The sequence below is a fragment of the Propithecus coquereli genome, unplaced genomic scaffold, assembly GCF_000956105.1.
Source record: "Propithecus coquereli isolate 6110/MARCELLA unplaced genomic scaffold, Pcoq_1.0 Scaffold543, whole genome shotgun sequence".
NCBI lineage: Eukaryota > Metazoa > Chordata > Mammalia > Primates > Indriidae > Propithecus > Propithecus coquereli.
The window spans coordinates 373385-389408 of NW_012151319.1; the positions used below are offsets into that span (position 1 = coordinate 373385).

General features: G+C 36.7%; 1 protein-coding gene across 1 annotated transcript in view; it reads left to right on the forward strand.

Annotated features, from left to right (window-relative positions):
• The window catches only part of TENM3 (teneurin transmembrane protein 3), a 216801-nt gene that overhangs the window by 166059 nt on the left and 34718 nt on the right, over window positions 1-16024 (forward strand). Inside the window, exons 16-19 of the mRNA XM_012657467.1 lie at window positions 2293-2542; window positions 11477-11709; window positions 12810-12964; window positions 13737-14611. Coding sequence (XP_012512921.1) covers window positions 2293-2542; window positions 11477-11709; window positions 12810-12964; window positions 13737-14611 — 1513 coding nt within the window. The remainder of the gene's footprint in view (window positions 1-2292; window positions 2543-11476; window positions 11710-12809; window positions 12965-13736; window positions 14612-16024) is intronic.

Below are 16024 nucleotides of genomic sequence, written 5' to 3' on the forward strand. Positions count from 1 at the left end.
CAGGGCAAAGTTCATAACCAATTAACTACAGGATTTCACCCGAAAGAGACTGTGAACCAGTAGGGAGATGGCAAGCAAAGCCCATACCTCTGTAATTCACCACTGTTATGATGCCCACACTCAGTACCATATTTAGGTGGATTAAGAAACTTGTAGATATTCTGTGCATATATAATATAAATATGTGCACACATATATACACACATATTCTAAACCAGAATAATATATAGTTAACTTTTGTTAAAATGTCAAGTCACATGTAAAAACTAAACTACCCAAAATTCTGTCCTCCAAAAAATGTTATAAATTATAAAATATATTTTATTTTAAAATGGTAACCTAAGTCACAGGGTGAATGGATTGTGATTTAGAATTTTATCCAAGAACAGTTTGACGAGTAGTGGCTTTCCAAAGTGACATGTGTCTGATTGAATAAACAAAGTGATTTGTAATCATGGCAAGGTGGATGAGCTATAGAAATAAATGAAGAAGAAAAGGCAAAAATGTAGACAGTGACACGTGTTTGTGCAGGCGCCCTGAAACATGAGAATAAATATTCTAATATTCATTTTTCTGTTCTGTCCTAATAGAGGAGAATCATGAAGGGCCAATCATTCGAAGTAGTGACTGAGTAAATCAGGTGTGCTAGAGCAGTAGGCAGACTTGTAGGATTCTTCTGATGAAAATTACAGAACTGGCTCTTATAGGAAATTATAGTTCCATAATTGTCAAATAACGTAATCACAGAAAGAAGAATCTTAGGTATCATTAATGTATTCTTTGAATATTCAAGGCAAAATGCATTTCATCTCTTGTTATGATCCAGCTTATTTAGATTATTTTTCCTTAAATTTGCATAAACCTGTTTTATGTTTCCTGATTTCTTTATGTAAATTTGCTATGATTATTACATCACCCAAATAGCAAAGCATTAAAAAAGTAATCACAGAATGCACCTAAAATGTGCTGAGCTATAAGGAGAACATAATTATTCTAATCTCTTCTTCACTTTAAAATTATCCCAAAGTGGGGGAAAAAACACTTTCTCAAGTTTCCTGTTTATACTTTCATCGAATTATTCTCTTAAATGTATCCGCTAAGAAGTATAGTCATTAGCTCTGAGAACTGCTTCGAAACATAGAACATACAATAAATATAACATATGTGGCTCTAAAGTCAAAGCAGCAGGTGGTTTATACAGATAATAACACATTAAGAAGTGTCATAAAATATGCATGGAACAATAGCAGCCGACTATCCAATGTACATGAGACCAAAATGGAGCCATTGATCTATATATAGTAATGGCAAAATGAATAAAATTAGAATCTCGACTCAAATCTAATTTCTAACTATGAAAATATTTAATACTCATTTGGCTTTTTTTCTCAGATTTTCATTGAAGGCCATAAAGGAGCAGATTGGCATTTTGTCTTGGTAACAATTATTGGCACTTTAATGCCTTAAAGCAGAATTCACTTTAAATAAATAATTTGCCTTCCACAGCGGTTTTGTTATGTTTGACGTTTTGAATAACCACCATGTATATGCATCCTTACATAGGATGAGACTATAAGCAAGAATATTCTTTGACAGTATACTAAAATTAAAATAAGCCTCCATTATAATGAACAGCTTTGGAGGTTTGATATATATGTTCTAACTTTGTTTTCCATAAAGTATCTTAAAGTATTTTTAAATGAATGATAAATTCATAAGGAAGCAATTTCTATTCCTGGTGTACATTTTTATTAATTAGATTAAAATGTAATATTTTCAGCATTGATTAGCAATTAGGCAAACTTGTTATTCCCTAAAGAACATTACGTCGAGTACACTTCCCAAACTTGGTTGCACACTAAGATCACCTGGAGGGGTTTTTAAACTTTCAGTGCAAGGCCGCACCCCAGACCAGTTAAACTAGAATCTCTCAAGGTGGGAACCAGGCATCAGTATTTTTTATAGCTCCCCCAGCAGTTCCAATGCATAGCCAAGATTGATAATCTCTGATGTTGAGAATTTGGGTTTAATTTTTCTTGTTAGTCCTCTTTTTCTTTCATCAAACATTTTTTAAATTCATAACAGACAGCACTTTTTGTATATATCCTATGTACTTCTTCATGTAATATTTTACACTGAGTGATTGTATAGAATTCTTTCCAACAGAACTTTAAATAAAAATTTCCCAATTGAAATCTAAAAGGCACTGAATTTTATTTAGATCTGTAGCGAACATGTTTATTTTTCATCGTTATACATTTTATCGTTAAAAATGCATTTTATTTCTTCTAGGTATACTGTACAAGGGAAATGGGGAAAACCAGTTTATCTCCCAACAGCCTCCAGTTGTCAGTAGCATCATGGGCAACGGGCGAAGGCGCAGCATCTCCTGCCCCAGCTGCAATGGTCAAGCTGACGGGAATAAGCTCTTGGCCCCGGTCGCGCTGGCCTGCGGGATCGATGGCAGTCTCTATGTAGGGGATTTCAACTACGTTCGGCGGATATTCCCTTCTGGAAATGTAACGAGTGTTTTGGAATTGAGGTATGTATTTCTTAAATTTGAGAATTTAATCAAAGCTAAACCTGCCTTTATAAGAAAATGTTGAGTCTGATGTACTAAATCAATGTCTAAAATTCTCTCTAAAAAGAAGTCAGATTCTTGATTAAAGTTAGCAGAATCACAACACATATATATTGTATCATGAAGATATTAAAGAGTATAGAGTCACTTAGTATATAAAATGTCTCACTGATTGTGTTGAATTTTCTGTGCTCTAAAAGGATAGAACTATGATCCTTAAATCTCTTTTTTTTTCTTCAGAATAACTCTGTGATGTAGATGTTACTCTTTTATTTCACTATGGCTGAAATTAAGGCACAAAATATGTCCTATGATATCAGGCTCTGATATTAAATGAACTGGGGCTAAAACTTATAACTAGAATATTGGATCTTCAAGTTGGGTTAATCCATTCGCTATAATGCCAATTGTGAAAGTAACATACTGTTGTCTTTGCTTTGTTCATTGAAATGTGATTATCAAAATCATTCTATTTTCTAAGTTATTTGGTAAGCCATGGCCTACAAAATTCATTTCTAGTGTTATGTCTACTTAAGTTGGCAATTTTCTATACGAATAATTAAAATCTCAGAATTCAACTCATTATATTTTAGAAATTTTTTCTAACTGTGCTTTTTTATTTTTACCTTTTTTATCTGCTTCCACCAAGAAATAAAGATTTTAGACATAGGTAAGCATCTTACTTAGAGGTTATTATAATATTTTCAAATGTCCTTCTCAATGTGACTCTCTGAAGTTGTTTTCTAATAACATTTCATCATGAGAGAGGAAACTCGGTATCACGGAACACCAAAGGAATTAAAACTGCTTAATTGAACCGTTATATTGCAAATTGTATTATGCAATATAATTTGAGAAATATTTTCAAGGTGGTTCTTAAAATAAATTTTGTTACAAAAAAGCATGATAGCAGATATTGCTGTACAACAAAAAAGATTTCTAAGCTTCAGTCTTGAACAGAACAAAATTTGAAGCACAGTAGCAAAGTTCCAGGAGGCCTGTATAATTTGACCAATACCCAGGGCAAGTCATATTTTACTAGGCCCAAAGTTTATTCGACCTGGGAGACTCTGTTTAAGAAAAATAATCTAAAAATATTTTACCTTGGAAAATTTTAAAAACCATATGATCCTGTGAACATATAGCCCAGACCCCTCATTGGGCTTAAGGGACCATGCGCATGAGAGATGCTGAAGCTGAAGCTTTATTAGCTTCCTGGTAAATCGGCTCTGCTTGTAGTTTTGATATTTTTCTTGTTTGGGAGAGCTACTAGATTTAAGTAGTAATGTTTTCATTGTGTTAGGACAGAGGAAAAGACTTTCTTCAAAGCTAAGGATGAATATAGTTAAAGCAAATGTATAGGCTCAAAATTTTTCCATACTCTATTTGCTGGGTTCACTTAGCTGGAGAAAATACAGTAGAGGTTTGTATGGACACATTCGAATGAAAAACTTTACTCAGCACAGCCTGAAAGAGAGAAAAATCAATGTTTTAAAGTAAAGCTAGCAAAAAGCAAGATAGGTTCGACATGCTAGATCTAGTTTAGCCATTAAAGTATCTAACAAAATGGTATCAGATTACAAAATTCATGATATTTTATGTGAGGTATTTTAAATGAATAAATCAACATAACCCATTTAAATTGTTGTGTAGAGACTGACGACTAGCAAATGAAAACCAAAGTTCTCCTGAAAGATTTATAGCTGTTGCATATCAGAGGGACCAGGCATGGTCCATGACCTTTCCCTGAGATCTCCTATTGATCTTGTACTTTTAGCTAATAGCTCGGTCACATGCTCAGATGAACACTAAATCTCCCCAGAATACTGAGCATGCAAAGCTCTGCTATTAGAAACCACAGTAGAATATCAAAAAATGCCTGGCCTTGCTTTCTTGGTAGCCATGGAGAAAAGAGGAAAGAAACAGGGACGCACACCAACTAAATGCGAAACTGCTGCAGGCGATACAGAAACAACTATCAAAGCAGCTACCTTTTAACAAGCAGGCCTGTTACATGCCAGGCACCGGGCCAGAAATTTTATATATGTTCTTGCAGGTCCACATAACACTCTTGCAGGGTTACAGATGGGCTAATTGAGGCTCAAGGAAGTTACGTATCTTCCCTAAGACACAAAACTAAGAAAAGGGGATCAGAGATTCGGACTACACTGAAAACTATGTCTTTGCTCTATACCACACAGCCAGTTTTTGTGTGTCCAGATGGCTAGGTTTCTATGGGGTCATTCCCTGGGTAAACCAACAGCGAGACTTATTTTACAGCCATTTTACAAATTACTTAGAGCATAATCTCTTTCTCTGGGAAAAAAATCTATAAGGAACTACATTATGATTAACAACGCCTTGTAGTATCAACTCATTATGTACTAACTCACGGTGTTTGGCGGTGATACCCACTGTAACCCTCTCTCATGATTCTCCGTAACCTCTCTCCTCTGTGCATCATCCTCACTAAGTGTGGGCCTCTGCATTTCCTTTCTGTACCAAGCATGTAAAATACACCGTTTGGGTTTTATATTGATATTCATTTGTATTAAATCCATCAGTGTTAACTGATCATTTACCATGTGCTAAGCGCTTTGACACATAGTAATGTAAGACAAAGTACCTGCCCTCAGAACTCACAATCGAGTGGCAGAAACAAGGTATTAACAGATATGTGACAAACTACCATTCTTTGACACTTAATCACATCCGTGGCTTACAATGTAAGAGTAATTCTATGGAGGAAGAGTCTACTGGGAGATGGGAGCGCCATGAGGAAAAGTTTCCTGGAAGGGTGGATATGTGAGCTAGGTCTATGAATGAGTCTGTTTAAATAGAAAGGCAAGAAGCAAGGAAGGCAGTCATGAAAAAAAGAATATAGAGCAAGCAAAGGTACTGGGGTCAGGGAATGAGATGAGCAAGACATGTTCTAAGGGTAATCAGATCCGCCTGAATGGAGCAGGGGGTTCGTGTTGGTAATAACAAGAGATGCAGGGAGCGAGGCAGGTTAGGGCCAGAGTGCTTCAGGCCTTGAGTGCTCCGAGTTGCTGTCTGTCCTATCGGATAACTGAGTCAGTGGGGAATCATTTTAGGAGGTTGAACAAATGGCATACTCGAAGTGGCCTTTTAGGAAGATTACTCTGATATCAGTGTTCAGGATGACTTGAGGATAAGGTAGAAAGCTGTTGGACTAAACCGTGAGATGCTACATACCTAAAGTGGGATGGTTAGCAATGAAGGAAGTCAACCGAGGAAATAAAGGGAAGCAGAGCATGGAGGGTCTGTATATGGGTGTTAAGAAAGAGGAAAAATGTAGAAACATGCAGGGTGTTTGAGCCTGAATGACCAAATAGATGATATCTTTGATAAAAATAGGAATTCCATCTGCTTAATAACTAATTAATCAAACTTGACCTAACAAAATCAACATATTTTAGCTCACTGGAGCTTCTTTCTTTAGCTTAGAAAACTAAAATCCTTTTCAGCTGCTCCCTCCTATTTGCCTGCCTGTGATCATCTTCCTTTTCCGGTGAATAAAATCCCACCTGGTTTTTCTCCTTATCTGCACTTTCTTGGGAAGCACAAAAGTTATGAGAGGCTTAGGAATCGGTCAGAGGAAGAAAAAGAAATTGAAAATGTGTCCAAATCTATAAAAAGAATGGTATTGTCAGTTGTTAATAATTAAGTAAAATATAAAAATGCATGCTTCTGATCGTCTTACTATATTTCATTTACTGTAGACTCATTAATTGGACTAATGGGGGAACTACTGAAAACATTGAATAAAAAAAATAAAGACACATAGTCTTATTTTAAAATTCAGAGAGTATTTTATTATACCAAATTAATAAGTACTGCCAGGATAGTCTATAAAATAAAAGTCCTTAGCTATACTTTAATGAATAGATATAAATATTATTCAGTCAACATTTTGATTGTGACATAAATTGAGCTTCTATACTGCTTTAAAAATGTTTCTTTTAGATATGCCAAACATTTCCCCCATGATGTTTACAGTATTAGTTTGCTAACAAACCTCTTTCATAGGTAGTAAATTTTATCTCATCCTTGTTCCAATTCTTTTAGATTCCAAAATAAAAACTTATACTAATTAACTAATACCAGCCAAGGGGCTTTTAAACATGTAAAACTAAAAATCAACTTTGTGAATTTTATATTACCAGTTAAAGGATCAAAGAAAGTGTCACTCACAGGTCTGTGAAATTGAATCAATTAAAGTTTAGATACAAAATTGTAAAAACTTGATTCGGCACTCCATATTGACTTAATATTTAAAACATGAGTAGACACAGAAATACCACAGCCCAAGTCCCTGTTTGCAATAATCCAAATAGTCCTTTGGTTATCATAAGATAGGCAGTTTTACTTTTATACATAAATATAATTTACTATGCTTCTTCAAATGCTTTGTGTTCTAAGGGCCATGGCACAATTTCCAACTAAAAAGATAAAAATGCTAATAATATCTCTTCTATGGCTTGTTCTTTGTGAATATTTCTCTAGTCTAAGAAGATTAAATTATGACAAAATAAATGAGCAAATCCAGCCCGCACTTACCACTGAATCTGCGTCTAATTGAATAAGACTGTAGAGAGGATGGCTTGATAATTGTGATGATCTTGGAAATTCAGGATGAGTTGAGAATCAAAGTGCAATATACTAATGGTTCTTAACTTGATCTCAGTTCCTTTGGTTTTGCTATTAGTCGAAATTGTAATATTTCAAACCTTCCTGAAATGGTAAAATTTCAGAAAATCAATCACACAAGGATGCTGCTGCTCCTACCACTGAGCAGAGATTTCCCAAAACCAAGCATTTTGTAAATCCCTGCCTCCCAGCTGCCGGCGGCAGCCTTTTTCATTCATGGTAGCCTCACGTTTTTCACTCGAGACACAGTCCTGACCGAAAATCTCACCACTCACTCGCCCCAGCACACCAGCCTCTTTAGGGTCTTGCCTTTCCAGGAAGCTGGACAGCAAGTACTAGCTCAGCCTACCAGGAAACTCTTCATGCTTAAGTTGAGTGACCTTGAATCCCGTTCCTATCGCATTTACAATTCAGAGCTTCTCTGCCACCAGTCTGTCAACCAAAAATTTCCAGACTCACTCCTTTTATTTTTAGTGCTTCAATGCTGACCCCTCTATTCATCTAGGAGAGGCCAGGGTCTAAGAACCAGCTCTAATTTGCCATGCTACTCTGCGCTGCAGGGCACGTGTCCGGTTCCCATTTCCTACCATTCCGTGGGGAATATTTCCAGAGGCTAATTCTCTTCTCTAGGACCACGTATTTCCCCCACATTTGTTCTTCCGGACAATTGAGTTGCGTACAAAATTAGAGCTTTCATTTGGTCGACATTTTTAAAGCCATTGACATATGTTGCTTGATTGAGAAATTTCTGTGTCTTCAAGGAAGGAGATCCTCCAGGACATGAAATAAGCAAATATAAGCAGCACCTTGGAAATTCTCTTATTACTACCACACAAGATTAAAACTGACGCCGATAAAGGCAAAGCTTATGACTTGAATGTCCGTTGGTTTTTTTTTTTACCAAGAAAGTTCGTGTCCTGCTGCTAAATAGTGTGCCAGCAGCACTCAAGCTGCCACCGCCAGGATCGGTTTGCTTATTTTTTTCTCAAAATGAGAGCATCATGAAGAAGTATGAATGAATCATTTACCTTTACCATCGTTAGTCGTTAAACAATTTAAAGTGGATATTTTAAGATGGATCTGCATAATTTTAATAGTTTAGAATATTGGCCGGGCGCGGTGGCTCACACCTGTGATCCTAGCACTCTGGGAGGCCAAGGCAGGTGGATCGCTCAAGATCAGGAGTTCGAGACCAGCTTGAGCAAGAGTGAGACCCCGTCTCTACTAAAAATAGAAAGAAATGATCTGGACAACTAAAAATATATGTATATAGAAAAAATTAGCCAGGCATGGTGGCGCATGCCTGTAGTCCCAGCTACTTGGGAGGCTGAGACAGGAGGATCGCTTGAGCCCAAGAGTTTGAGGTTGCTGTCAGCTAGGCTGATGCCACGGCACTCTAGCCAGGGCAACAGAGCCAGGCTCTATCTCAAAAAAAAAAAAAACAAAAAAAGAATATTACAAATTGCTGTTATAACAGCAAAAATAAGGAAATAAATCTGAACCTATCCAAGTGTAGATAATTTTTTTAACATTTTCAGAAAGCAAGTCATACTTTAGGTAACAATAATTATTGCATTCATATACTTTATAAGGTTATAAGGCAAAATACATACTGCACTATAAGAGGAAACAGGACAAAAGCAAATATTAAGAATAGTTCATTTTTACTGAGCATGTGGTATGTGCTAGGCTCTGTTCTAAGGATTTTACATATATTCGTGTAATCCTCTCAGCATGCTATGAAATATCTATTATTATCATCACCTGTACGAATATGGGATCTGAGGCATAGGTAAGTTAGGTAACTTGCCCAAGATCACACATTTAGTAAACAATGAAGCTAGGATTTAAACCCAGGCAGTCTGACCCAGAGTTTATACTCATAGATATACAACTGACAAGAAAAAGGGGTGTGTGTATGTGTACACTCATAACCAACTATACAACTATTCACAGTTACCATATAATCAGGGAGATAGGAAAGGCTAAAGAAGTCTCTCCAACGTCATGTCTTTCAAAAGACCCAACTCGATGGAGTTGTAACTCTGTCACAACAACTATATACACCTGAAAGACCAGCTCTGTCACTATCAGACTGTTTGCTGAAAGGGAGAAAAACCTCTGTAAAATTGTTCTGAATGTTATATTGATATGTAACTCTTCATTACAAAGTAATAAACTACCAAATTAAGGAATACAATATGTCTTGCTGCATTTGAAATTTTAGGCATCAACTTGGGAAAATGATATAATAACACTTAGCATGGCAAGTTGATCATTTCCCATAACCTAGTAGTTCTGAAGTATTTTTATTCTGTAATGATTTGCATTTCTTTGAATTCTTCATATCACTTTTTACCCTTTAACCCATATTTACACACTCAAGACCTCTTGCTCTAGTCTGTCTATTGTCACAAAAAGATATGGCTGAAAAGGAGATCCAAAACTGAAGGTATTCAGGCCTTGGTATGTTTTCGTAGTTCTCTGTGTACCAGCATCACAGCCACAGGGCTCTTGAGAGCTCCAGAGGTCTCTGTGGGCTCCTGGTGTGATCTTCTGTCCCCTTCCGCCACTGTAAGAAGCACTAGTAGAAACTATCACCTGTTCATTTAAGAATAGAATCTCTTATAGGAACAATAAATTTCATGTATTCAGCACTTAGAGAAAGCATTAAGTAGTGAGAATTGTTTCATTAGAACCTAACCTCGTCAGTAAGGAGAAAACTACTACACTACCATTAGAATAAAAATGTTCACATAGAGTCAGATTTATACTACATATTTTAGATGTTCCCATATAAAATAAATGGAAACAAGCTTATAAGTCTCTGTGTGTGCATGGACGGGTGTGGGTTTGGGTGGCCGTCTATGGAGAGAGGGAGAAGGAGAGAGAGAATAAGAAGGAATTAGTAAAAACCAAGTTTGTCATCAAAAGATACATGGGGGGCCGGGCGCGGTGGCTCACACCTGTAATCCCAGCACTCTGGGAGGCCACGGCAGGAGGACTGCTTGAGCTTAGGAGTTCGAGACCAGCCTGAGCAAGAGCGAGACCCCATGTCTACTAAAAATAGAAAAATTAGCCAGGTGTCGTGGTGCACACCTATAGTCCCAGCTTCTCGGGAGGCTGGGGCAGGAGGATCACTTGAGTCCATGAGTTTGAGGTTGCTGTGAGCTAAGATGATGCCATTACACTCTGAGACTCTGTCTCAAAAAAAAAAAATTAAAAAAAGATATATGTAATCTAGTAGATACCTATCAGTTGGGATACCAAATCATTTAAATTATTTTAAGATGTTTTTCAAGAAGGTAATATTTGCACATGGTACAAAATTACATTAATTTTTAAGAATATAGTGTTGAGTGTTTGTGAGAACATCAACTTTTTAATTCCAATGATATGTCATAATTTGTCCATTCCTTGATAATATTGGTCTTATCATTTTTTACAGGTAATGGGACATAAAATATTTCACATTTGCATTACTTTATAAAATCGAGGCATTACATTTTGTGAACAAATGTTTATATCTCATAAAGTCCATAGACAGGTTTCAGAGCAGCTTGGTTCACAAACTTTAAAAATAAAACCAATGGATCTAGCATTCTGACTTACTGCATTAGGCCACCAATGGTGACTGCCTCCTACACTGGAATGATCTCATTTTAGTATTTAACCCCCATATCTTAGGATAAACATTGTAACTTTCCTAGATTATGATAGAGCAACCAAGATGAACAAAATACTGCCTGTTTTCTGGTGTAGGTTTTCCATTTGGAAGAATAATTCCTTATGATGAGGTACAAGTGAAATCAGGAGAATTTGATAGAGACACCCTTTCCCTGGAATAAACTTTATGTCTGTCAGTGATGGGCAATTTATTAATGGATTTGCATTGAGCCAAAAAGATACAGAGAACTTGCTTCTTTGTTTTAGGCAAGACACATACTGCTTTTTAAAGGTAATGATTTTTAAGATAGCGGTTAATATGTTGTTGCATGTTCAACATCAGGCAAGGAAGGAAAACAGTAATATCAGAGAATTGTTGCCTGTGATCACATTCCTTTAAGTCATTATTAAATATACAGTACTATTCATTTGCTGGTCTTTGATCATACATTCCAGTTTATAATCCATTTCTCATGATCTGTTTCATTTTGCTTTTAATTTCCCTCTGTGTATCGGGAGTAACTCTCTTGTGATGTGTACGTGTGATCCTTTTTACAGCAGCAACCCAGCTCATAGATACTACCTTGCAACGGATCCTGTCACAGGAGATCTGTACGTTTCTGACACTAACACGCGCAGGATTTATCGCCCAAAGTCACTCACGGGTGCCAAAGACTTGACTAAAAATGCGGAAGTAGTTGCAGGGACGGGAGAGCAGTGCCTTCCATTTGACGAAGCCAGGTGTGGGGACGGCGGGAAGGCCGTGGAAGCAACACTCATGAGTCCCAAAGGTGCTGGCAGTTACCCATTTGAGGAGTTCTTTTTATTTAAAAAAATAAAAGCAAAAGGAGAAAATCCAGTTAGTGCCTGGTTATATTTAATGCTGAGTCTAACATTTTGCCTTCAACTGTGTTCTGGAGAGCTGTTTCACATCTAGTGCTTTTAAAAGCCATTTAGCACAAAACTACTAGAATCCTAAGTTGATTTTACAGTAAATATTAGGTTCTTGGCATTTTTTTAATGTCATACCATTTTTTCAACTCTTCAAAGAATGAAACAACTACTCTATATAATTCAGGTCACATCCTGTTAAACTTCAAGGAAGTGTCCAAATTCTTTCATTGTCCTGGAATTTCTTTGTCATGAATGAGTCCCAGACGTCTTTAAAAACCATCACTAAGCAACCCTATTCGCCCTCACACACTTTGGAGCTGTTCAGCTTTTGTTTCTATGCCATGGGAAAAAATGCTTGCTGGGAGGAATTTCTGGAGGTAACAAGGGCTAAAATCCTATGTGATAAAGGCTTTTAAACCAGTCAGGACTGACTCCTGGCTTGTGTATTATGCTATTCATTACAATGTTTTTTGGTTTGGGGGCTTTTTTTTTTTTTTTCATTATAACTAGTGACTTTTGTGTGAACAAGGACTGGAAAAAAGTATTTGCACTGAATTATTCATAATAGCAAATTTCATTGTAACAAGGTCAACAAAACACTAACCTTGGCTTAGATCTATTCTGTTAGAAGAATGTCATTACTGTCAGTTTGCAGAAATAGAATTTGAGCATGTTTCTATAATCTATAGCCTATGTCATTATATAAACATTATAATTTTATTTATGAAACATATACGTACTACCTATGTAATTCAGACATACACTCACTGGAGAATCTTACAAATTTGGATTATTTCGTTACTGAATTTTGAATTTATTTGTACTGTAAATGCCTATGTTGCTTGTTGTCTCACACATTTGCAACTGCACTCCTACCTGCTGCCTGTCACCTATGTTATCACCGGGGTTAAGTGTTGAGTTTAGTGATGGGCTTAGGAGTTTAATCAAAATTAATCATTTTTGAAAAATTAGTAATATTGACTTCTCTTCAATGAAGGAATGGCGATTGATAAGAACGGATTAATCTACTTTGTTGATGGAACCATGATTAGAAAAGTTGATCAAAATGGAATCATATCGACTCTCCTGGGCTCTAATGATCTGACTTCAGCCAGACCTTTAACTTGTGACACCAGCATGCACATCAGCCAGGTAGTTAAAATATTAAGCTGACTTGTTTGTTTTTCTTCTGAGTAACTTGACTTATTATGATCAGTAGATATTACGGCACCATATTAAACCATATATATCATGCGTGGCAGTTGTTATGATAGAGCTGTTCCATTTAAATGTATCTCAGGAGCTAATAAAAAGTGATATTCTTCTATAATTCTGCATTGGATGAATTGATTGAGATACAGAACAATTATCACTAAGAAATGCTAAGCATTTGTGATAAAATACCAGTAAAGTAGCAGCATGCAGATATTCCAAAAAGAACAAAACAGCTTAAATCTCTAATCTTTTGATTGCACGAGCTCCTTAAGTAGTAGAGACTATGATTAGTCCCAAGAGACTTATATTTAGAACTAGAAACTTTACTGTTGGCCTGATGGAAAACACAATAGAATACTAATGTATTCATAACCTAGAAAGCCCCAACATTTGGTGGTTATTACTGCTATAAGGAACATCTGTGTTCATATCTCATTGATATCTATTGACTCACTACTTAGAGGTTTGTTTGCTGTTTGACTATAACTAGCAAATCTTTCAATGAGCTACATTTTAAAATGAAATGTTATTTCCTACATTCGTCTCCATTCAAAACTTTTAGGTTTATTTTACTGTGGCTATTGAAAAAACTATTTTATAACAGTTTATCAGATTAAGGCTAATTTCCCTAAATGGTCTAATTTAGTCTTCTGGCAAATTAACTGCAGTGCAGTAACTGACTAACCAGACCATTTCTTTTTTTATTAAGGTACGTCTGGAATGGCCCACTGACCTAGCCATCAATCCTATGGATAACTCCATTTATGTCCTGGATAATAATGTAGTTTTACAGATCACTGAAAACCGTCAAGTCCGCATTGCTGCTGGACGGCCCATGCACTGTCAGGTTCCTGGAGTGGAATACCCCGTGGGGAAGCACGCGGTTCAGACGACGCTGGAATCCGCGACTGCCATTGCCGTGTCCTACAGTGGGGTCCTGTACATTACTGAAACTGATGAGAAGAAAATCAACCGAATAAGGCAGGTCACAACGGATGGAGAGATCTCCTTAGTGGCGGGAATACCTTCAGAGTGTGACTGCAAAAATGATGCCAACTGCGACTGTTATCAGAGTGGAGACGGCTACGCCAAAGACGCCAAACTTAATGCCCCATCCTCCCTAGCTGCTTCTCCGGACGGGACGTTGTACATCGCAGATCTAGGAAATATTCGGATCCGGGCTGTGTCAAAGAATAAGCCTTCACTTAACTCCATGAACTTTTATGAAGTTGCGTCGCCAACTGATCAAGAACTCTATATCTTTGACATCAATGGTACTCACCAGTACACTGTGAGTTTAGTCACTGGCGATTACCTGTACAATTTTAGCTACAGCAATGACAATGATATTACTGCCGTGACAGACAGCAATGGCAATACCCTTAGAATTAGACGGGACCCTAATCGGATGCCAGTTCGAGTGGTGTCTCCGGATAACCAAGTGATATGGTTGACAATAGGAACAAACGGATGTTTGAAAAGCATGACTGCTCAAGGACTGGAATTGGTTTTGTTTACTTACCATGGCAATAGTGGCCTTCTAGCCACCAAAAGCGATGAAACTGGATGGACAACATTTTTTGAGTAAGTATATGAAAATTCTACTCTGATTATAAAATACTGATATAATACCATAATCTATAATAGTACTATAATCATAACGGCCAAAGGAATCTGTTTTTCAATGTCTAGAGCTTCTATAATTTTTGGATCCCTGTTTCTGAAAAAGAAGACAAAATTACGAGATACACAATTAGATGCTGGGCCTTGGAAGTGCAAGTGAGAAGCCTTGAAGCTTAAGTTTTAATGAGCTTCATGGTAAATCTACCTCTACTTAAGGATTAACATTTTGCTTCAGCTAGACCTAGTATTTAGCACTAAACCTTTTGAGAAACATTACAGCTTTGGTTGTAGGCATAAATCCTTTGGGTTTGGATTTGCACACCTGATAAAGCTGACTGTGTTGGGAGCTTTCGTTGAAGAAAAACTTTAAAAATATTTACAATGAATGTTGCTGATTGTGTCAGTACTACAAATGTTATTCTTATCAAAAGAAAGGGCTTAACTTTCAGTTATTGGAGAAGCTAAACTACATTTAAAAGAACCTTACAACTAAATGCAAATCAGGAATTACTGGTCGCGGTCTGAAAGCTTTTGAAAGGTGTGGGGCTCATTCAGCCATGTATTCTGATATAGGCGTGGAGTAGGGCCCAGGCAGCATGCTACCTGAACAGTCACACTTCGTGAGATCAGTAAGAATGAAATGAAAATTCACTGTTGTATATTTTATGGTATGTCGACTTTGCAATGAATATTCGTGTAAAACAATTTTTGATTGCTTGTTCACTTGACTAACATTGCACAAGCCATGAGGGGAAATTAGAGAGAATGGCAAGGTGACAAATGCAAAATAGTCCTTGAAATGAATATTGCCTTCCTTAGTGCAATTTGCACAATGATAGGCCAAAGCAAAAGAATTTTCTGTAGGAGTACACCTCTAAGATTAGAATGAAAGTCAATAGAAAAAATGATTCAATATACAAATATTTTCTGTACGACTTTTCTAGAATGGATCTTACACATAAAGCTTAGGTCTCCTATAGCTTGAATTGCTTTTCTTTTTTGACAGATTCCCTTTTTATAAAATGAATGTTACCCAGCAGCATGATTTTGTCAGAGGCACAAACCTTTTCAATTGAATTACATTAAAATTCTGTTCTTAGCATTCCTTTTGCTCATTTTAGGATCGCAATAGGAAAGGAATAAATTGGAAGTTAATGGAAAGGACTTCCTTTGCACTGTTTTCAAAGTGATAGCAGGCCAGATTGCCAACGAGGCGAAAAAAAGCACAGAAAATGTGCTACCATCAGATGAGACTGGGCAGGAGAGCCGCTCTGATTATAAGATCTTCAGGAAATGATGGTGGCATTGGTAGGGTTTCAGTTTAGTTGAAAGCAGGGGGAAAAGAGAAATAAGTTTTTAGTATAATCTAGGACT